Source organism: Prunus persica, chromosome G5, assembly GCF_000346465.2.
Source record: "Prunus persica cultivar Lovell chromosome G5, Prunus_persica_NCBIv2, whole genome shotgun sequence".
Classification (NCBI taxonomy): domain Eukaryota; kingdom Viridiplantae; phylum Streptophyta; class Magnoliopsida; order Rosales; family Rosaceae; genus Prunus; species Prunus persica.
The window spans coordinates 3,389,452-3,412,313 of NC_034013.1; the positions used below are offsets into that span (position 1 = coordinate 3,389,452).

The window sequence follows — 22,862 nt, forward strand, 5'->3', positions numbered from 1 at the left end:
ATTTGCATTGGAACCCCAAATCTGAGAGGTACAACCATGAACAATAACTAAAATACAAGCACACAGAGAGAGAGAGAGAGAGAGAGAGAGAGAGAGAGAGAGAGAGAGAGAGAGAGAGAGAGGCATTTTCTCTGCATTTTATTCAACTAGTTGTCAAGGTTACAAAAAAGAATAAAGAACCTGTAATAATAATAAAAGGAAGCAGCGAGAGAATAGTTGTAGTGAGAGAAGATGAGTGGGAATACCCACTTCACTCACAAGAATTGAACCAACTGGCTGACTGATTAACAAAAACAAATTTACATGGAAATTCCACTAACCCAATCTCTACTCTGTTTAAGCTTTTGCAGGAAAGAAGGTTCTCCTGCCAAAGATGGAAAAATACCCCGGCCCGAGAACCTCAAGAATCACCAACTGTGCAAATTGCCCCAATTTCAGGGCCTGCACAAAGAATGTGAATTTTTTTATCCTAGGTTAATAATTTGTTGTCACTGCTCCCAGAATCAAATCTTTAGCTTTACCCGTGTTGTTAGATCCCCGTTAGAGAAGATGAAATTGTAGTTAGCAAGGTCAAGGTCAGGTTCTATGATCATGCTCTCTCTACAGGGTAGGCAGGCCAACCAGATAGTTGGCTCTTCCTCCTCCTAGCAATCTAATCTTTAACTTAACCTGCTGCTGCTCTCTGACCCTAGGAATGACGGGCCTTTGACTTTAAGGTGCTTCGGACCAATCTCTATTGGCGGTGGTCCCCTCCGTCTCTTTCCCGACTCAAGCTGGTGGTATCTATCCTTTCTGTGGTGTTCTCGCTGTCTACTAACCGATTCTTCATTGGCCAACTTCTTAAACTTGATAGAGATGGGAACTGTACTTCCTCTAGGGACGACGGTACTTCCTCTGGAAAACCTGCCCTCCATAGGAGCACTCTCAGAAACTCCTTTGTAAGTACTAGTTGTAAGAAACCTAGTTGATTCACCAGTGCTGCAAGAATACTGTGGGACCGATGGCCCACATCTTTCAGCTTGCAGTTTCTTCAGTCGCTTAAAACCCTGCTTTTTTCCAGTAATTGAAAACCATAAGTTGTGAAGTCGCACAGCACAAACAGAAATCAAAGAATCATGATAACTAATCGCATGCATCAGAAATTAGAAGTACATGTCTCCATGAACTTTACCTGGTTCTCAGAATGCTTTGATGACGAGATATCATTTACACTTCTTTTGTCCACCTTCAATGATGAGCGGCGCTTAACCCTAAAGATCTCAGAATCAGAATCATCACTGCCTTGATCCACAACAGGCCTAACCTCTGATCCATTACAATTTCTTGGGCGCGCACTAGAACATTCATTGTATGATGGAGAGGACTGAGAAGACTCATACGTACTGCGCGCTAATTCTTCAGAAAGCCTTTTAGAATTTAGAGCTCCTGTGTTAGTGTTAGCATTTCCCTGTACCTGCCAGGAAACATATGAACACTACATTACACTTTAGTTACTCAGAAAATTGCTTTTCAATCCACTAAAAGTTGTCTTAAACCTACTGCAGAGCAAATTTACTTAGTGAACGAACATTATGCACTAGAATACAAAAAGGAAGCCACATTAAGCAAACACAGCAATATCTTACATTATTGGGTGCTGATAAGCTCTCACGAGGCTCTAAAAGAGAACAAAGAGTTGATGCAGCACATGAAAGGGAACCATCTGACACTGCAGGACTTGAACATTTTGCACCGCAACTCAACATGGGCTGACCATGAGAACCAGGTTCTGGCTCTTGTGACCGATAATGAGTTGTGCCAGTAAGTTTAGGATTCAACTCAAATTTTATCTCACAATAAGGAGAGTATCCTTTCTCTTCAGTGCTCTGAAACGAGATTAACGGATACGAATAATAGTCATCGCCATTTTCACCAAGCCCTTTTATCTCCTCTAACATACCATCTTCCATTTCAAACTTTCTGGCTGCAGCTTCCAGTTCTGTTATCTCCTCTCTTAAAAAGAGAATAGGGTTGCTTCCACATGAGAAGTCAAGAGACTTTGCCTCTGTATTGAACAACAAAATCCCAATTAGCAACTACATGATTTAAGTTAAAAGAGTCTGCTTAACTATCCATATGAATTTTAAACTATGCTCGTGAAACATATATTTTATTTTAAATAATATATATGTATGTATCACTATGAATGGGACAATTCAAGGACATTCCATACAAGTCTGAGATGAGTAGTTCAAGACTTCACAAAGTTTATTCACATAGAAGAAGGCATACCATGTCGAAGGCACACAGGATGCATGTAACAGTTGCAATTAATGTAAGCTACATAGCAATCGCGCTTGCACAGGCTGCAGAGAACGGTTCCGTAGGAGTTTGGTAAAACACCAGTGCATGCGCCTGACTTCATTAAAGACCAACGAGCACGATGCTGAAAGCGCATCAATCTAACAAAAGAAGTCTTAATGCATTGATGGGAGACCAAATCAGCAGATGAATATTCAGAATCTTCAAGTTCTAAACTTGTGTACAGAAGCATGGCTTCTTTACACAGAAGTTCTTCGTGAGGAAGCAGGGGCATCCTGTTAAGAAGCGCATAACGACGGCTAGCAATGGCACCTAAAGGGAACCAATCACCAATTGCAAAGTTGACTGCCTCACCACAGTTGAAACCTATATTTACAATGTAAAAAGGTATTATATCCACATTTCTCTAAAGCAAAGAAAAATAAGACAGACAAAGAGGGATAGTAATATGAAGGGGAAAAGTAAAATAGAAAGCCTACCATGACTGAATCCAGCATGGTATGCTCTAGGGAAAGTAACGACAAACTCTCCTGGCTTTTGCACAGCCTTGTAGACAGGGACATCGTGTTCCAACAAAATATTTGGAGGAAACAAAGTTGTTTTCCCCAATAATACATCAAAAGCTCCATCCTCTCCATCGGTTGATATGATATCATGCGTGTACACATGCTCCTTGACTACCTTTTCAAATTGCAGAGCAGCTTGACCAGGAATTCCATACCAGGTTTTGGATGCACCACAATGATGATAATTAATACTGCCATACGAAATAAAAGTTATAAGAATATAATTAACAATAATTCTTAGAATATGAAAGGGAACACATTCTTGCCCTATTGAGATTCAAAAGTGACATATACCTGTACAAATAATGATCCTCCACGTGCCAAGCAAACATACTAAATATCATTCCAATGTATAGCATGGGATCAGTTACGCCCTGTTATAAACCAAACATAAGTAACCAAGGGATACAGGCTATAAATAATGCAAAAGAGCTTACAGAAGTAGTCTCATTACCGGAATTGCAGTTTCCAGAAGACGCAAAATGGAATTGGGTAACCTTGAAAGATTCTGAAATCACGAAAGTGGGTGAATCAGTTAACATGCATGTCACCACATACAGTGAACAAATGAGAATATTACTCTTAAGAGAAAAAAAAAATAAGAGGTTAAAAAAAAGAGAGAAAAAATGGAGCACAAGTAAACTCAATCTGTACAAAGTCAGAACGATCCTTCAATTTGAAGGAGGAAAAACACTCTTTCTCTTAATAATAATAACAGCCTCAAAGGCATTTTGGCAACAGTACTCTTATGCCTTCCTGTTTACAGTTAGGGTTGGATTGGGCCATGTTGAGATGCACACCACTAATGTGTACTTTTTTTCGTGTCGTGTACTCGACATCACTTTAGGCGCATTAGAAACTGAACATGGAATGACTCTGAGATATATCAACCACCTACAGAACAGATAAAAAGAGAGAAAGATTGGCAGAATGAACACCTTTAAATTCCATTTGCTACTTCCAAGCGGATCACTGCGAGAAGACGAAAAGGCACTGCCATCTACATCACATGCATATTCAACAGTTTCTGTCTTTCCACAAGCAATTTCTTGCCAAAATTCTTTTTCCATGTACGTGGCAGGAAGAGAACCAGAACTACAATATCGACGAGCAAAAACTTTGTTCGCCATTTTCTCGAAATCACGGAATGTATAATTTCTGTAAAATTAAACGCCTTCAAAAAACTGAAGACATGATAAAGTAATGAATAAAAATTTTCAATTAGTGGAAATTCTCACCTTCCACTCATGAAAAATGTGACCTTGTCATCATTGTCCCACTCAGCAAGACGAAGAGGCTGTACTCTAGTTGTGAACTTGAAACCTGCTTTCTCCCTCATCAATACAACCCCAGCTGGAGTAGAAGCACTCAAAGGGGATATAATCTTGCATATACCTGAACATTACATTGCAGGTTAGAAAGGGAAAAGTTGGTCATATTCCGCTCATTGAGAAAAAAATAATCACGATATTTCTCCAAAAGATACTGTATTACATGAAACAGGAAAGAGATTAGTAACATTATTCAATAACATATGGCGATGGCAAAGAAAACTTTTGCATATAATGACTGGTTTAGGGTTTTTTGCACAAAGTCAATATTACATGAACTGACTACAGACGGGACTACTTTTCTAGGATAAATAAATCAGTTGTATCAATCCAAAAAGCACTAAAAAAGAACACTAAATCTTTAGTCGGCTAGCATTAGATGGGTCTCAGTAGGTCCATAATAACATCTTTCTCTTTTGCATCATTAACAGAAAACAAACACTTGCATTTGGTTTAAGGATGTCAAAATGTTCATACACAGGTGGTGAGCTGCACAAACTCATGTGCATGTCTATACCAGCCACCAAACACGTATCAAAATCACAAATGTAATACACAGTCAATCAATTCAAATGTTTGAGGACAATAGTAAGAAAAGAAAACATACACAGTCAATCAGTTCAAATAGCATACCATATTTTGAAGCTTCCGGAGCTATCTTCTGTAAATAAACCAAAGGATCCTCAAACTCCTCCTTTGCTGGATAGTATACAGGACACTCAGGAATTTTCTCAGTCCAGTCTAGATCACCTGTTTCAAACTTATCCACCCTACGCTTCGAAAAAAGATCTTTTCCATGCGAAGCACCACTGGACAGAGAAACTGGGTCGGAACCTCCCTGTAATCTAATACCACAGGAAGCTGAAGCTTTTAAAGCATCCCCTCCGCTTCGAGCCATCATATTAGTTAACTTTACAGGCTCGGTACCAGTTTCCGATCTCATACGCTGAAGCCTTCTACGCTTCAGAATTTCTAATCCATTTTTGGCCTCTTTGGACAAACAAACCCTTCCTTCCACCTGTTAAACAAACAGCTAGGTCATGTACTTGAATTACAAAATATGAAATGTGAAACGAATTCAGTTCATGCATGCATAAGTTCATACAACACCACTCTTTCCTAGAAGTCATGATCCAAAAATTATTCAACAAACTCAGCCACATAAAAGTTCAACACGGTATGGTCAGATTATGTGCTTATATCTGTAATGTTTCGTTTGATGAATTTTCATAATAAAAACAGAAAAACCAAAACTGCCTGCCTCAAAATTCTCTTATCAGTGCCTACCCACAACCTTTGCTACATCGAAGAAAACTATGATGTCAATCTATTGAAACCCTATAGAACGAGAAACAAAGACAGTCTACTACATTAGCAAAAGATACATGATATACAATGAACCCATGCAAACATAAGCCTAAACTAATATTTATATAACAGCCGACGAATTGCATGCCATGCTCCGCTTAATCAGTTCTGAATTTAACCATCCTTATAAGGCACTGAACATAAAACTACAATCACTTTATGTAAATCACATGATCAACAACATTTGAAAACGCATGTCATAATCACGGTTGCAATTTAAGACGATCCATGTAAAAAGTTTCAAACTTAGAAACAATACATATAGGAAAAGGAAAAACAGAGGGAAAGCTAAAGACCCCAATAGACATTATCAAAAAATTTCCTAAAGAAACTCCTTAATATCTTCAAACCCCAACAATAATATGCAGTCAAACTGTTGAACTCTCTGTTAAGTTCATCATTAGCGAAACCCAAATATTACAGCAGCATTAAAAACTGAACTGAAAAACAAATAAAAATCTAGAAACAAAAAAGTAATAATAAACACCCCCGAAAATCGCAACCCCTCCAGAAACTATAATTACTAGCAAAACTGAATTGAAATTTTCCGTAGAAAAAATCAATGAAAATTTCCGTAGAAAAAATCAATGAAAATTTAGTAAAAAACTCTACTCCTAAAAGGCATTCCAGCCATTCATGCGTATCGTGAATCACACGAATGCAGAAGGCAATTTTTTTGACATCAATTTTTAGAAAATAGAAGAGAGAAAATAAATAAATATAAGCATTGCAGAAAAAGTGAGAGCAATGTACAAGATCTGAACGCTGAAACAGAATAATAGAAAATTTAAAAAAAAAGTCAGAACATAAAAGAAAATAAAATAAGAATGTTAAGAGAACAAAGCAAAACACACCATCTCATTCCGAAGACGCTCTTTGTACGCCTCCGTCTTTGTTCACCGCAACACACAAAGGATAAGAAACAAAAACCGCAGAAACCGAATCCAAATCGGAGAACCAAACCCTAGATCACAATCCCAGCCACGGCCAATCAACAGCAAGCCTCGAACGAGAACCAGGCAACCCACATTCTCACCAAACGTGCAAAACGGCAACGTAAAGCTTCGAAATCAGAGATCCAAAGCCTCCAACCACCGAGTCAACGAAAAAACAGGAACAAGTTCGAAGACAGTCGATGAGAGAGGAAGACACAGCGGTTTTCCGGCAGAAGATGGATGCTACTCGCCGGAGGCAAAGCGGTTTTCCGGCGACGTAGGAAGCTTCCCGGCAAAAAGCAGGGAGAGAGAAATAGTGAAAGAGAAGAGAGAGAGAAAGAGAAAGAAAGAGAGGGTGGGCTAAAGAAAGAAACCGAAAAAGGTCTTCGAGGAGGATAATTTATAGTTTTATAGCCGTAAAATATTAAACGCTTTTATTGAGTCTCGTCTGTTCTCACTAGGAAACTGGATTGGTTAAGGAAATAAATATAAAAAGGGAAATTAATTACAAGTTAATTTTTTTTAATTTTTTCTCAAATTTGTTTTTGAAAAAATAATTGAAGCATATTAAATATTTTAATGAGAAAATAGAAAGTTTGTGTGAACCAAAGTGGTGGTTGTTAGGTGGTTCAACCAAACGCTAGCCGGCCAAAACGCGTTTTTACTTCTCTTCGCGCGTTTCGCTGGATCTGGAAGCCTTCCGTTTTTCTTTTTATCACGACAGTACCCCGGAAAGAACTTCGGTTGGGGTAAAAAAAGGAGGGAATAAATGCTTTAGAGGAAGGGTATTTTAGTCTATTCGGAGAACGGTGTTATCGAAGAGTTCTGGTTGCTGTTTGGGTCAGAGAAAAAGAGAGTTACAGGAAAGACGAAATTATCACGTGTGTAAAAGCCTGAGTCTCAACAAGTACCAGAAGGCGGAAATTTGACCGTTGATTGGGTTACGAGGTCTTGATTTGGACGGCTCAGATTTGACAAGAATACAGAGTCTGAAATTCCCGTATGCATGTACTTGATCGTTGAAACTTCCTCGTTGCACAAGACCAATTACACCTACCTTCCAGTTAGTTAGCCTTTTTGGCGCTAAAAGACATTTTAGTCCTCGGTTGGTTGCCCACTTTCCACGGAAGGTGAGGGTCGGTTTCGACATTGCGCGGGCCTTTCCACAAGGGAGGCACCAAGACACTTCCGTGTAAGTGGATTAACTACCCTCATGCGTGACCAAACGTAGTTCCGAACAACAAGATGGACTCGACACGTGGCGGTACGATTTGAGCCCAAAAAGACACGTGGACGTGGATAAGACTGCGGTTTCTGGCTGTTTGTATATTACTGTGGGTGGTGCCAGAGCTGGAATAGCTGGCAGTTAGTGCAGGTTTCACGCGCCCAGATGACCGGTCCCAGTTTTTCCCGTTTTCGTTCTCTCACGAGAAGAGAACCTTATTTATGCTCTCTCAGAAAAATTAGAAAAATCAACTAGTCTTTAGTTGATTTTTATTTTAGGTTCCACTCGCATGAATTGTTAAGTTCGATTACTAGTTCTAGCTAATCTCATTGTGGGGAATAGCATTATTACATTTCGTTAACTCATATGCAAATCTCGTTCACATGTAACTTTTCTCATTTGTATATTTTTATACCAAATTCCTGATATGTATTCACCCGTAGTAAAAATATTTTACAAATATTCTATTGTTTGGCAACAACAAAAAAAAACTAGAAAAACCATGGACGGTTTCCGGTCACTCTCTGGGCTAGTTTTTCTCTCTCCTAATGCTATTGGTTACTTGCGCCTTGAGCTTTTGTTACGCGGAGGTTGGCCTAATGATTAGTTTTCCACAGTCAGCGAAAACGAAGCCTTTGAATAAGAAAATTAATTTAAATTATATTTCTTATTTTATATATTTATTTACACATGGACTCAAGGCGTAGGTCTTGGTCTTAATGGCGGCTCGGCTGTTACACTATGTCAAAGACTTGGAAACGTGTCAAACAGGTCATCGGCTCAGCTTGGCTTGACCACAAGCCACGTAAGTGACAAAAAAGTCCTTTTCAAAAAAGAATATTTCAAGGAAATGCCGCAGTTAATGACCCTATCGAATCACGGATTTTACTCAACCTGTTTTTACTACTTTGCGTGTGTAGTGGTGGTGGACGACTCGCTTTTGAACAGCTCACTTTTGTATTGGGTGAGGGTATATTTGGAATTTCGCTGCGATTGTTGTGTGAAGAAACGGCAGCGTTTTGGGTGGGGTAATGATTCTGGTTGTGTTGAAATGACGAAAATGCCCTGGTGATGGATGGATGTATGGATAGTGGGAATTCAGTTGAGGAGCTTTCAAGTCTTTTCCTTGAGATTTCTTTCAGGGTATGCGTAATGCGTAATGCGTAATGCGTATCATATTCATTCATGTTATTGTTTGGAGTACAAATAGTCTTTTTCCATGGACCACCATCAATGAAAAGTAAGAAACCAGCCAGCCTTTGTCCTTAAGTAAAAAATTTAAAGAACTAAAAGGGGAAAAGAGATCCAGAATCTTCATTTGTTTCAACCATTTATATTCCCCTCCTTCAAAATCCTGTCCATATACAAAGCTCATGTTGATTATGATTCCAAAATTCAAGTTTTTTAGGGCAACAATAATGCTAAAAAGTATTGTGTAGTATTGAAATACGGTCACATAATATCAATTCACGTGTTATAATATGAATGAACAATAAGATTGATATTTTTCATTTTTTGGATACAATATCAATAAATACTTACTCATATTATAACACATGGACTGGTTATAATATGTGGTTGTATTCTTATAACAACGGAGTTAGCTAATGTAGTGTAGTCACAAAATGTGATGATTTTTTTAGTACTATTAATTCGTCTTAAGCAAAGAGAGAACTCTAAGGAAAGAAACCCCAGCCGCCACCTGACTTGGGGGTCGATGGCCTCTCTCCCCTCTCCTTCCCTCTCTTTTCCCTTAAATTATGCTTTATAATTTTATTTTATGGTGTGAAAACAACCACTGTAAAACATTGTCGTCACTGTACTAGACTACTAGTTGCTTGTCCTAAGCATTCACATCCTTTTGGGTTTGATACCACATTTATTTACCATAAATGGATTTGCATGAACAAGTAGCCAAGCAGGGAAGGGGAAAAAAAGAAGTGGCAAGTTGACCAAAAACGGGTTAACAACTTAACATCTAAGTATCCCTAAGAAAAGGCACAAATGCCCAAAAGCGGCAAGCTTGGAAGTTAAATGGGTTTTTGCCGTTTTAGAATTTCAAGTCCAACCTGGTCAGAGAGAAGAAAAAGGGGAAGTCTTCAGCATTGAAGTAGACCCACATTAACATATTCCAAAAGGTTTGTGAATTAATGAGTGATTTTCAACAGTGACGAGAAAAAAAAACAAACAAATAATTTATATTGATGTGGATGTTTAAAATTCCCTTTTTTTTGCCCTTTTTTTTGCCAAATGTTAAAAATTCCATTTGGATACTCAGCCAAGTAGGGCCACTCTAATTGATTCGTGGACCTGTTTTGTTATCATGGCACATGGATCGTTGACTACGATTAATTAATTACAAGGCTAATTAGGCATATCATAGCTTCCAAGAGTTTTACTTACTAAAAAAGAAAGCTTCCAACAGTTTTGGTAACTATAGGGTAGGTTTAGAGATGGCAATGGGATGAATAGGAGATGGATATGTTATTCTCATTCTCATTCTCATTCATAGGATTAAGTTTTCTTTTTCTATTTCCGCCTCCATACTAGTAATATTGAAATTATGAATTCCTCGTCCTCGTCTTCGTGGGAATGAATTGTTGAAAATTATTAGTTTAAAACAAAACTAAGAAACATGAAAACCGCTTTACATCTTTCGGACAGCCTGAAGAAAATCATAGGGCCATATTGGCTAAACTTATAGTCCTGCACTGGCTAAATCTGAACCCAACGCAACATGACATCTTTCCCTTTTTAGAGCTCCAAATTATATTGAAGGGAGGCAACTTCTTGTGTACGTGGGCCAAAATACGATGACTATATCATGGCGACGACATCGTTTCACAGCGACTACTTCCACATCACAAAATAAACTAACAATCTTAATGAAAAAGAGAGAGAAGGAGAAAAGAAGGGATGACAAGATACCAAAGAGGGGAGGAGCTAAGACTTTTTCTTAGGGTTTTCTCTTTTTTGTAATAAAAAAGTAAGTTAGAATAAGGAATTTTTCTTAGGGTTTTCTCTTTTTTGTAATAAAAAAGTAAGTTAGAATAAGGAATAAAAAGAACAAAAGTTTTGTCCTAGACTTACATTTTTTATGTTATTTAATTCAATATAAAATATAATATGCAGAATATAAAATTTGGTGGGAGTGATGGACACAGCTGTCACGTAACAAAATATTCATATAAAAAATAAATAATATATACATATATATTTTAAACGGGGTAGATTTAGGTTGGGGATTAAAATACCATCCCTGCTTCACCCCAAAGATCATACCCGAAAATTTCCCCATACCTAATTTATATTCTTCATTCATACCCGACTCAATAGGATTGAAGCCCCTCGAAGACCCTAACCCGTATAGAAAATTTTCATCCCTAGATTGCCATCCCTTTTTCGAACATGTTGTGAGCATGCAAGGGTCGCACTCCATGAGGTCGACGGAGGACCTCAACAACCAATTTTCCGATGTCCATGAGGTCACCCAACCCCGTTTGTCCCTTAATAGATTTGCACTAACCGATTTAGTTCAGTAAGTTTGATCGATTTTTCGGTAGAAATGCCAAACCCTAGTACTTACTCCCAATTTATAATTAAATATCACTCTTTTGTTCGAAAAAGTAAACATAGATAAATTAATAAAGATAAAAGGGGATTGACAAAAAAAAAATCACTATTTAATAACTGATGTAAAAATATGTTACATCAACTTTCGACAAAAATAAAACTAGAATGACACAACAACAAAAATTTGGTACTTTTCATTTTTCCCTAGTGGCTGAAATCTTAATCCCAAAGGAGAAATTTAACCAATTAGGAAATACTTGTTCCATAAAGATTTATGCCAAAAGAAACCATGTCCTTGTGCTCTTTCTTATTCGCTTCTGTCACATTCTTAGTGGCTGACTCCTTAAGGAATCTTATTTTCAATAGCTAATCCACTTTGATTAAGCCAAAGCTCACAGCTTAAGCAAAAGTCATTTAACTATGCAATCATGCAGAGGAAGCAGCCTCATCATCATCACACAAAAACTATCCTCACCAACTAGCAACAAGCCAACGACACCACCACCATTGGGAATCTCATGGATAGTCGGTAACCCATATAAAAATAAATATTATTTTAATTAATTAATTATTATTTTAGAAATTAAACACCCTTTACATGATTTAACTAATCCCTAGCACATTATACCTAGGTGGCCCAACCATCCACTAACAAGAATTGCTAAATTAAGAAATGAAAGGGAATTTGTTTAATTAAAGTTGGTGATCTCCCATTAACCTGTTGCATCACAAGGTTAGTCTAGTCTTAATCAACCACACACACAAAGCGCATGTCTCGGGGGTAGTAGGACAAGGTCACATTGGAAAAAGGTTGTGTCAATGAGTTGTCACTTGTTGCCATGGTAATCAATGACGAGAGATCCTATGATATTAGCTTTTCTTTTTCTTCTGGTTGGGAAGGAATCAAACAATTCACCTATCTTAATCCGAATTCATGATTTACTCACGACTTTAAACTACCTCGAGAGATAATGACAAAGAAAAAAATAACAGTAAAGTTGAATTGAAACTAGCTTGTGTTGCTAGTTAAAAGTAAACTTAATGCGATAGAGAACTAAGTGCATATTGAGGAGGAATTTCCCTAAAAGCTTTGAAATAATTGAAATAAAAACATTCAAGGATTATGAAATATGCTTATGTTAGTGTTTGAAATTTGGAACAAGTTTTGGGTTTGGATGTAGTACCAAACAATAATTATCCTAGAACTTAAGTTTTGTAATCCTTCATGTCTCATACGCCCAAAATATTTTTCTCCTTTTAGTTATTGGTTTAGTGGTATTTCGCTCCATTTTTTTGAAAGATGTCTCAAATTCAAAAATTCATTCTAAGATGAAAAGAAAAAATTAGATCAAATCATTTGTAGAAATTTGTTCAAATCAAGGCAATGTTACTTTGATTTCATATATCTTTTTTGTTACTCTTTTTTAAGGTTTAATTACTATCATGCCCTTTAAAAATATGGTTAAATCTCTCATTTCTCCGGAGTCACAATGATCAAATCTCACTTGCTCAAATCTCATAAAAGATACTTGAGTTTAAAAAAGAAGGAAAAAGCCTAAATTACATATGAATTGAGACAAAAGTTTTGCTCAAATAGGACCTATCTAATGTTGGTGTAGGTATCCATATAAGTCATGGTGTGTAAGTCTAACATCAAAGAATACAACAATAATCTACATTTTAAATATAGCTCGTCCACTTCTAATTGCACCGAGGCCTTTTAAGTTAAAACCACACATTTAGAGGTCCATAGGCCATTGACATGATCAAGGAGGCGACTCAAACAAAAATCCTTGACCGGTAGAGAAATGTGGAGCGGGCTAGTAGAGTAAGGGCTAGTGTAGCAAGGGCGAAGGCTCAAGGAAATCCTAGGCTTAGGTGGAGCAAAGGCTCCTAGCAAGGCTCAAGAAAATCCTTGTCGTAAAAGGTGGAGTTGCGGCAACCGTGTCATCCTTAAAAAGTGTAACTGTTATAATGGGCCGGTTACCTTGACTTGGATCTCGCCAAAGTGGAGATTGTTGATGTGTAAGTCCCACATCGGAGAATACACCAATAATCTACATTTCAAATATAACTGGTCTAATTGCACATAGGTCCTTTAAGTTAAAACCTCAAACCTAAAGATCCATTGGGTATTTTTTCTCTTAGGTGATTAAGATGAGGACAATATCAGTGCATGATTTGGACATAGTAAACTTCTATGGGACCCGTTGGTACAACAACAAAAACTTATTCTCCTTGCCCTTTGTTCCTTTTTTATTATTTTCTTAAAATCTATATTTCGGGTGTTCCTTTTGTTCGATTATTTAGACGAAGAGTTATATCCCTTTCACACCCATTTCATGACCAAGTTCATATGCACACATAAATTTGGGGGCTTGGGGGCCCTTAATCATTGGCTTGAATTCGAGGCAATGAAGGATAAAGTTGTTGCCTGCCTATCATTTGGTCAAAGGAGAGGATGAAGCTGAGAGAATAATATACAGTACAACAACTAAGTACAATCTCTCATACAAAAGCCAATAACAAAATCCGCTTTGAAAATGACAAACAGAACCAAGAGTTTGATTATGTAAAAGGATTAGGCTCTGCATTTAGTCAGCCATTAACTGACTATATAAATGAATTAAAAACATACGTATTAATTAGTGAGCATTGTTAATGATTATTGACCTAGTCCATGTGCTAAGATTCCTTATTGTCTTACCTCTCCCTTAGGATTATACCATGTGTTAAAAAGTTAAACACATAATTAGTCTATGCTTTAATTATTTCTTATAAGAAAGAAAAATAATTTAATAATTGGAAATCCATTTAAATGTTCACCGATTATAGGGGTGTACAAGATCCAATCCAATCCGCTCAAACTGACTGATCAAATCCAATCCAACCCCATTTCAATTAGTTTCGATGATTTGGCGGATTAAATTGGATCCGTAATTTTCAAAATCAACACGATTGGATCGAATGACATATTTGCTCATGAGAATCTAATCAAATCTAATTTAGTTAGTTTTATGCTTATTTTGCTCTTATAGGTATTTGTAGTTGAAAAGGTTATAAATATTTTAAATCATTTAATGGAGTTATGTTTAATGTATTATATAATCTAAACAATTTTCTCTAGTATTTCATTTATATTTTATGTTTACGTCTATTAATATTTCATTAATCTTTTTTCATTATTAAAATCGATCATCCAATTCAATCCAATATCAATTGGATCATATCGAATTAGATTTAAACATCTAATATGATTGGATTGGATTGAAAAAATCGTAGTCTAATCTATATTTAATCGAATACGCATTGACTAAATTGTATTGGTTTCGAATTGACGCACAATCATAACCGATTATATTTCTCTCCTAAACTAATCCAAACTAATTATCTTTCTCAGGAGGTCCTCGTTAAGTAAGTCAGGCACATTTTTTGTGAAGCTAATTTTGCAGCAGTTGCTATAACAACTCTCGGCCCGCAATTTCTTTTCTTCCAGGAGTTTCCACGAGAGAGAAAGATTTGTTAAGCAATGTATTACCGATGCCAATTAACTCAATGAATTAGTTTTGGAGAAAAACAAGTGGTGGACATGAAACCCAAGAATAAGGTAAGTTTAGAATTTAAGAATTTAACCTTTTTATGAACTAGAAAAAGTTCATAGCTAATTAAAAAATGTATTAAATAACAAATTTTAAGTATCAATCCATCTCCTTGTCGGTGAGAAACTATTGTTTGAGAATGTTTTTATAGAAAACACTTGTGCTCATAAGCGTTTTTCTATGAAGAAGCATTTGGAAATGATTCCAAAAGAAGCACTATTAGGTGCTTTTCTAGAAAGAACTTTTGTAACCCAGAAACATTTATAAGTTTATCTGCCAAATGTTATTAGAAGTACTTTTAGTTGTCATGAAGTGTTTTTATCTCTTTCACAAACGAGCAGAACAGACCTTAAATCACATGAAAATAATGCAAACTAAATAGAAAGAAAAACACAACCGTCAATGTGGGCCAAGGAAGTGGTCTTCTCAGGCCGACAGTAGTAGCACAAAATCAACATAATCGCAACTGGCATGATACATTAGATGGAAATCATACAAGCGACGGACAGAGCAATCTTCAAAGGTTGAACCTTCTTTAATATTATTGATTTGAAACTTTGAAGCCCAAATTTAAATATTTCAAAAATCTAAGAGAACATTTATGATAAAATAAAAATAAAAATAAAAAGAGTTAATTTTTCTACTTTTTTTTTTTTTGTTGTTTTTGTTTTAATACTTTTATAATTACCATTAAAAACCTAAAAAAATACCCTTGTATTTTGTTTTACGACTACTTTTTGAAGACTGCATTTCCAACACATTCCAAGAAATTTGTCAAAGTACCTTTATGAATTTACGTGACAGAAGAAAAAGAAAGAAAATTTGGAATTCAGAATTGTCAAGCAACACCACATTTCGTTTTCAACATGGACTGCGACGTATCTGGTCAAAGGTTGTATACCATAAAGACATATGTATAAGATTAAGAAAATGTTTTGAGGTACGAATTGGACTGAGTAAAAGACATGCTCCAACAAAGATAGCCGACACGTAGAAAGCTTGCTTTGCCTAAACTAGTCTTCTTCTCTGACCTTAACACACACCTGTTATTAACTCAGTTTTCACAAAAGCAATCCAAGAGGCAAAGACTTGAATCAGTCTTCTTGGAAAATGGAAACTCCTTCCTTCACTCCAATCCAATCCAATCATACAATTTCCACCACCGCCGGATTAAGTGAGCCCACTGGATCTTTATACTTTTACTACTTTCTGAATTTGACCATTTTTATTTTATTTATATTCAACCTCGTGGTATTTATTTTTATTTAATTAAAAAAAGTCTCACGTTCGGTGTACATTGTATATGACTATAACAAAAACAGTATATATTTATGATGAATTCGATACTTAATTGTGACTAACCTATTATAATGGTGCAGCTTTATTATAGATATATTTGACCCGTGGTAAAAATGAAATAAGCTTCTCCTAATCATGTGATATGACCTTGTCAAGGTTCTAAGTTTTGTTTTGTAGCTAATAGGTCAACATTATCGTTATTATAATGTAAATAAGCATGATTCTTTACATGTTTTTCACCTACCAAAATTCATAAATTCCAATACGTGGAAGTATGAAAGGGGGAGGTTTTTTATATTATGTTTTCAGCTCATGGGTCAATTATTGATGTTCCTTATTTCATCCTCCATTAAAACCTAGAGAGAGAGAGAGAGAGAGAGAGAGAGAGAGAGAGATTATGGTAATGGAAGCCACCACGTAACACGCCTAAAAGGAAAAGGGGCATGACCAACTTTACCACTTCCAATCACAAAACTCATTCTTTGGGTCCAAATTTTAGGCTGTGAAAGAAAGAAAGAAAGAAAGCCACCATCTTAAAGTTTTGGGTGTATATTGCCACATGGGCACTTGTTTTATTTTCTAGTGAACTACCTCCATTTGTCACTTTGTCGGCTCAATTTATTTGCAATATGTTCATACATATATGATCATGCACTAAGTTATTATTTCTAGACACATGTCCAAACTTTTGGGCCTAAAAAACTATATCTTTGTCCATTTATGGGTGACCACACCTATTCTTTACAAAATTCGTCACTATTAAATGAACTTCTTACATTTAAAGTAAAAACTATTAAAATAAATAAACTTTCTCTTATTATTGTGTAAATATAACAACTAGTTTTGGACCACACAGAAAGAAAGAAAAGAGTTGGGCCTCTTAAAAAAAATAAAAAAAAAGAATTATTAGACTCTACCTACTTTTTGGGTCTAAAATTCTGGTAGTATAATTTCTATTTTTTTCCTATATGGGCCAATTTTAAATATTTTGTGTCCACACTTCATTGGGTCTTGGGTTGTCGACCTGCCTACCTTGGGCCAGGCCTGGACTAAATAATTGTCTAAATGGAGTGTGAGAGTAGACTCATTTTATAGTGCAGGCTTTATATATGATTATTTGGTGAGATTTTATTTTTTAATTGTTGAATTAGGCTAATTAATTTGATCTAATAATTAAGAGATGGAACTTCATTTAAGCGTCATATATAAGGCCCTCATTACAGAATTTCGCGTGGAAAGTAATTCTTTGTTTTTCTTATTTTAGTTACAAAAAGTTGAAATGAAAACATATTCAGCTTTGCAAAGGAGAAAAAAAATAAGAAGAAGAAAACTGGAAATTTGACCACAACTATTTTTCTTAATCATCTAATCTAAGGGTAAGGGTAAGGGATAATGTTTTGCAAAAAGAGAAGTCCAAATTGAATATCAAATCAAATATGTAGAAGTCCAAATTGGAAGTGATTGATTTTGATTTGGACTAGTGCAACAAAAAGGATGAGGTGTATGTAAAGTGGTGGTCTTTGCCAATAATATCATTATCATTCAATGCTTTAATATTTATTCAAAAATTCATTTTAGCATGACATATTATACAAAAACTCATAACTTAAAATTAGTCACTTGTCATTTTCTAATTAGTTTTTAGTGTGTTAAAATTTTATAAGAACCAATTAAAAAATAACAAGTGGTTAATTTTGGATTTTTCATTCCAGATAAGCTCTATAAGGACTTTTATATATTATGTCATACTAAAATGAGTTCATTAGTGAAATCTTCTTAAATAACTATCAAAGCTTGATGAAAGAAAAAAAAAGAAAGAAGAGCCGACTTCTTTATCTGACCATTCACTCTTAACTTCAAAATGAAATGAAAACATATGTTAAAACCCAATATATATTTTAATGTTGGACAACTTGTGGATCAATTCATGTAGCAGCTCGATAAGTAGAAGCCCAAGAACACATGCTTTTACTAATTACAAGCAACCATTAGCTCAACCAAGTACACATTTTTTTCCCATCTTCAATCAAATATGATCATTCACTCTTAAGCTTCCCTTGTTAACTCTAAAGCGGCAATATATTCTACTGCGGTTTTGGAGCCCACTGTAGTGCAGGTTAGCGTAGGCCTTTTCAACTAACCATTAGGTCATTCATAATGAAGATGTATCTAAAAGTGAATTTTTTGTTACCAACATCAGACTCCAAATCTATGTCACTTTACGCTTTTAATTGCAACTATGATATGTTTCTCCATTGAATAGGAACATGTTCTTAGTTTTCTTAGACATTTAATGACACACTTCATAGTTAATAAGATCATATTGATTGATATCGATAACAGTGGCAGAATCATGAATTTTTTGACAGGTAGGCTAGCTAAATTTTTTAGCTAAAATAAAAGTACATATTAAATCATATAAACCACGCTAATTCATAGCTATGACTAATTTTCAATAAGCTTCAGCATAAAACAAATACATATTAAATGCAACAACAAAAAATTTATATGATCAAAATGAATATATGTTCAATAACATAAATAAAAGTGTATTTATTCAAGTTGTGCCCTATGATTCTTGAGAGAATTGAAATCTTTTGTTATTGCATCTGAATCGATACTATCAACAATTTCTTTTTCAATGTAGACAATCATAGAATCTACTAGAAACTCATTCTCCATCCTATTGCGAAGAGCTGTTTTAACAAGTTTCATAGCTGAAAAAGCTCGTTCAGTAGTTGCCATAGACACAGGGAGAGTTAGCACACGACAGATCAACCTATCAATCAAATGATGTATTTGTGACCTTTTCGTTTCAACTAATCCTCGACATAATTCAAAAAGAGTAGACACTTTTTGAAGAACATGATGATGAGGTACATATGCCTTGTCAAGTTTCAACTCGCATCTCAAAATATGTAACTCTTTTGGAGTGAAATCTTTAGGATAAAATCTCTCATAGCATTCACGATGTCTTGAAACTTATGTTGCAGTTCTTGACAAATGATATATGTGAGTACCATAATTTCCTACAATAGATGCAAGATGAATACAAATTCGAATTGCGTAATCGCATTGTAGGCACTAGTGGCCTCCCTACATAAGGAACTTGTGGATCCATCCTTTTTTATCCTAACAAGGAGATATTAACATCATCAAATTAGGTGATTTGGATCCCAATCAAATCCCTAATAGACTAAATCTATGCAATTTGGGGAAAGAATAAACTCCTTCATAATAAGAGTTTTATTCTCTACGAAACCCTAGCCTCCGAAGCTCCTATAAATAGATGACTTCATTCATAATTCAAGGTACTTCTAAACCTACTTCTAAAACCCTAGAAAAATACCCAAATGCTCTCTCCCCTCTCTATCCTAGCCGGCGGCAACCCCATTGCCGCCGCCCATATTACTCTCATCTCTCCATATTTTCTCCACACGGCTCCAGCCACCACACATGGATCCGGCCACCCAGTTTGCAACCTAGAGAAATCTCCGTACCCCTTTTAGCTATTGTTTCACCTAGATTCAATCGAACTAACTTTGGCATTGGAGGGCCTTTGGCCAACACCCCCTTCTGGGTGTGGTCTATTTACTCTGGTCTTTTTTTTTTTTAATAGAAATCGAGGAAGATCAAAGGTTGAAGAATCTCAAAGCGAATATTCTCCCATGAGGATTTTTGCACAAACAACAATGTCAAAAACACGTTCTCATAGAAAACCATCATTATCAACAAATCTTAAAACACATTTGATATATCTTGTGATTCATTAACAAGGATACAAAAAGCATCATGCCCAACTTCTTCATGCATTTTTTTCTCTCACTTTGTTAGCAAGAATATTTAAAACCTCATTTTGAATCTCGGGTAAGGTATATTTGCATTTCCTAGCGCATTCTCTAAACAACTCCGGCCATCTCATCATTAAACTTTGCTGTATGCTTTATTATTGTTTGTACCAAAATTTGCACATTTTAGTCAAATTCTTTATTTTAGCCAAAATACATGGTTTGGAGGCCAAATCATGAAATATATAGTTTTGCCCAACATTATACAAAAGTTGGAGATCAATTGTAGCAGTGTGAGACAAAAGCATCATGGTTAGCATGGAAATGATTTGATATTTCTTTGTGAGAGAATATTAAAATGAAGAAAAGATGATGGTTTTGGAGAAAGCATGTGAAGTGCCATACTAAAGGAGGAGGTGAAGTAGAAAAAAGGCAAGGGAATGATAAAAGAATGATTAAACAAAGGGAAAAGAAATAATATAAAAGTGAAGTAAAAAAAATTAATATAGGGTAAGGGTAGAATAGGAAAGAGAAAGAATATAAAAAAATTAATTAAAAAGTATTAAAAAGCAAAAGGGAGTGGGAAAATCAGCTATATATATACACACACACACACGACCTCTTCTATTGAGGGATCTCTCAAATAATTTTATTTGAGGGACACCTTTTAGGGTTTAGGGGTCCCCTGTAAATTTTTTTTCAACAATCCAAACAATCTATTTTTTAAGTATACATTCATAGATCATCCTTGCAAAAATTTAGACAAATCGGAAACCATTTCGACATCCAATTATGTCCTACAAAATCAATGAATGCAGTGCTTCAAGAAAGTACTAAAAATTTCAATAACTTAATTGAGTGGTCAAATGATATCAGATTCAAGTAATTTTTTTTGTAGAGATAATCTTTGAATGATTATCTGAAAAATAAACGGTTTGGATTAGTGAAATACAATGCAGAGTGCGCCATACAAGGGTGTCCCTCAATGGAAACTCTATGTATATATAGGGTTAGGATCAGGAGACACAAAAAACCCCACATTTATACACACATTTTCAACCTTTAGATGAAATCAATTTCGATGGTTAAGATTGCATTTGAAAAGCCACCAATCCCCTCTCAACTATATAATTAATATGCCTTGAAAATAACCCATTCTCTCTCCTCTCTCCTCGCAAATTTCAAACCAGAAATCTTTGGTTTAATGTGTTACCAAAATAAATATATAAAGAAAAACACTTCTCATTTCCATGTAAGCTGGAGGAGGACGATGAACATCATGGATTTCTTTCTTCAAAGGATGAGTTTTCATACCCCTTTTTTTTTTTGACCTGCCAAAAAAAGCTAGCTAACTATAAATCATTTGAGAAAGTCTCAATCTACTGATGTAGCTATTACCCAAATTTACACCAAGATAAAGTCTTTTTTCTAATATGGCTTTCAAGATAAGGATAACATCTTCAATTTTTGACCAAAAAAAAAAAAACATCTTCAATTTAATTTTTCTTTTTCTTTTCTTTTTGATGTCGAAAAGAAACTTATATTACAGTTGCTATAATTTTTTAAAGCCTAGGTATCTACAATAAGACCAAAGCAATTTGAATTCCAGGTTCATTGAGTCTTTTTAAGAATATATAAAGAAATATGAGGAATGAAAGTAAGAAATGGGATTATGTTACAGAGCCTTGTTAATGATTAGGAAGCTTTGTGGTGAACCGAAGCCATATGAAGAAAGAAATCCATGGCATCGTCCTCCTCCAGCTCAATGCTGAGAAATGGTTTTATTTATATATTATTTATTTGGAGAACAAATTAAACCAAAGGGTAAATGAATAAACCACCAATAATATGGAGAGGAAGCAATTGTTGGGAGAAATGAGCAGGAAAGGAGTACATCGAAGAGGCAAAGAGACGAGGAAACAAAATTGAAGAATACAATAATGCTTAGCATGCAGGACGTGAGAAATATGGAGGAGAAGAACCATAAAACTCAAAACGGTTAAATATTGGGAAAGAGATAGTAAAAGAGAATTAAAAGTTTACGTTTTTCAAGATTAGTGAAGAGAGAGGAGAGTATGAAATAGTCTAACTTTTTATTATGTTAATAATTAAGTTTAAATGCAGTAGCCATATTTAATCTTAGCCATTAAAATTGATTAATCTAAAGATTGAAAATGTATGGATAAATGTGTGGTTTTTTGTACGTCCCCATCCATATATATACATAAATTCTCTTATGTGGACATACGATCGTTATTATCATACAAACTTTACGTATTTTCTATTACCTCTCAGTGTTTTTCTCCATGTTTACAATGACATCCGCACCATAATAACATGCAGACATTCGGATGAGAGAATAACTAACAAGCTGGGGAAGGGGGTTTACACACATATTCATTGGATGTTGGGGGTTTCGAACCTCTGCTCAAATGAATGGAGGTGGAAGAACTCAACTAACTGAGCTATACCCAACTAACCTATGTGTATATTATTTTCCTCACACATGTTGTATGAGTTGGTTATTGTAAATAGCCAATCGTGTGTATTGTATCATAAAACAATCATAATATCATGGTAGAACATAGTTCGTCCATATCCATAACATGGTGACCTCTCTATATTAAGTACATACAATTCTCCCAACCCATATCTATGTAGGATGTAGCACATAGGTAGTGGCGGATTTGTGCAGGCGCAAGGAGGTGTACTTGCGCCTCCGCTCGCTGGAAAACTTCATAAGAGCTGCAGGAGTTTCACCTCTGCTCATACTCGAGAAGCACGTAAGGTGTTCGATGAAATGTATAAAGGGCCTGGCCACTGCTTTGCTGGCTGCTCTGCGCTTCTTTTTTTCAACAAAGCCTTGCCAAAATGACA

At 35.5% G+C, this 22,862-nt stretch overlaps 1 protein-coding gene across 1 annotated transcript; it reads right to left on the bottom strand.

Moving 5' to 3' along the window:
- Positions 114-7,042, bottom strand: LOC18776028 (lysine-specific demethylase JMJ706). Its single transcript, XM_020564396.1, has 11 exons — positions 6,421-7,042; positions 4,832-5,216; positions 4,106-4,262; positions 3,806-4,025; positions 3,322-3,375; positions 3,162-3,241; positions 2,781-3,058; positions 2,272-2,667; positions 1,626-2,044; positions 1,172-1,474; positions 114-1,046 (listed from the first exon to the last, which is right to left on the bottom strand). Exons 1-11 carry the CDS (start codon positions 6,421-6,423, stop codon positions 660-662), a joined length of 2,682 nt encoding a protein of 893 aa, XP_020419985.1. The 5' UTR covers positions 6,424-7,042; the 3' UTR covers positions 114-659.

Bases quoted from the DNA above. Each gene is read 5' to 3' on its own strand.
- LOC18776028 (XM_020564396.1), bottom strand. The intron at 3,242-3,321 runs GTAATGAGACTA...GGTTTATAACAG, and splicing joins TTCTGGAAACTGCAATTCCG to GGCGTAACTGATCCCATGCT. The intron at 1,047-1,171 runs GTAAAGTTCATG...GGAAAAAAGCAG, and splicing joins CAAAGCATTCTGAGAACCAG to GGTTTTAAGCGACTGAAGAA.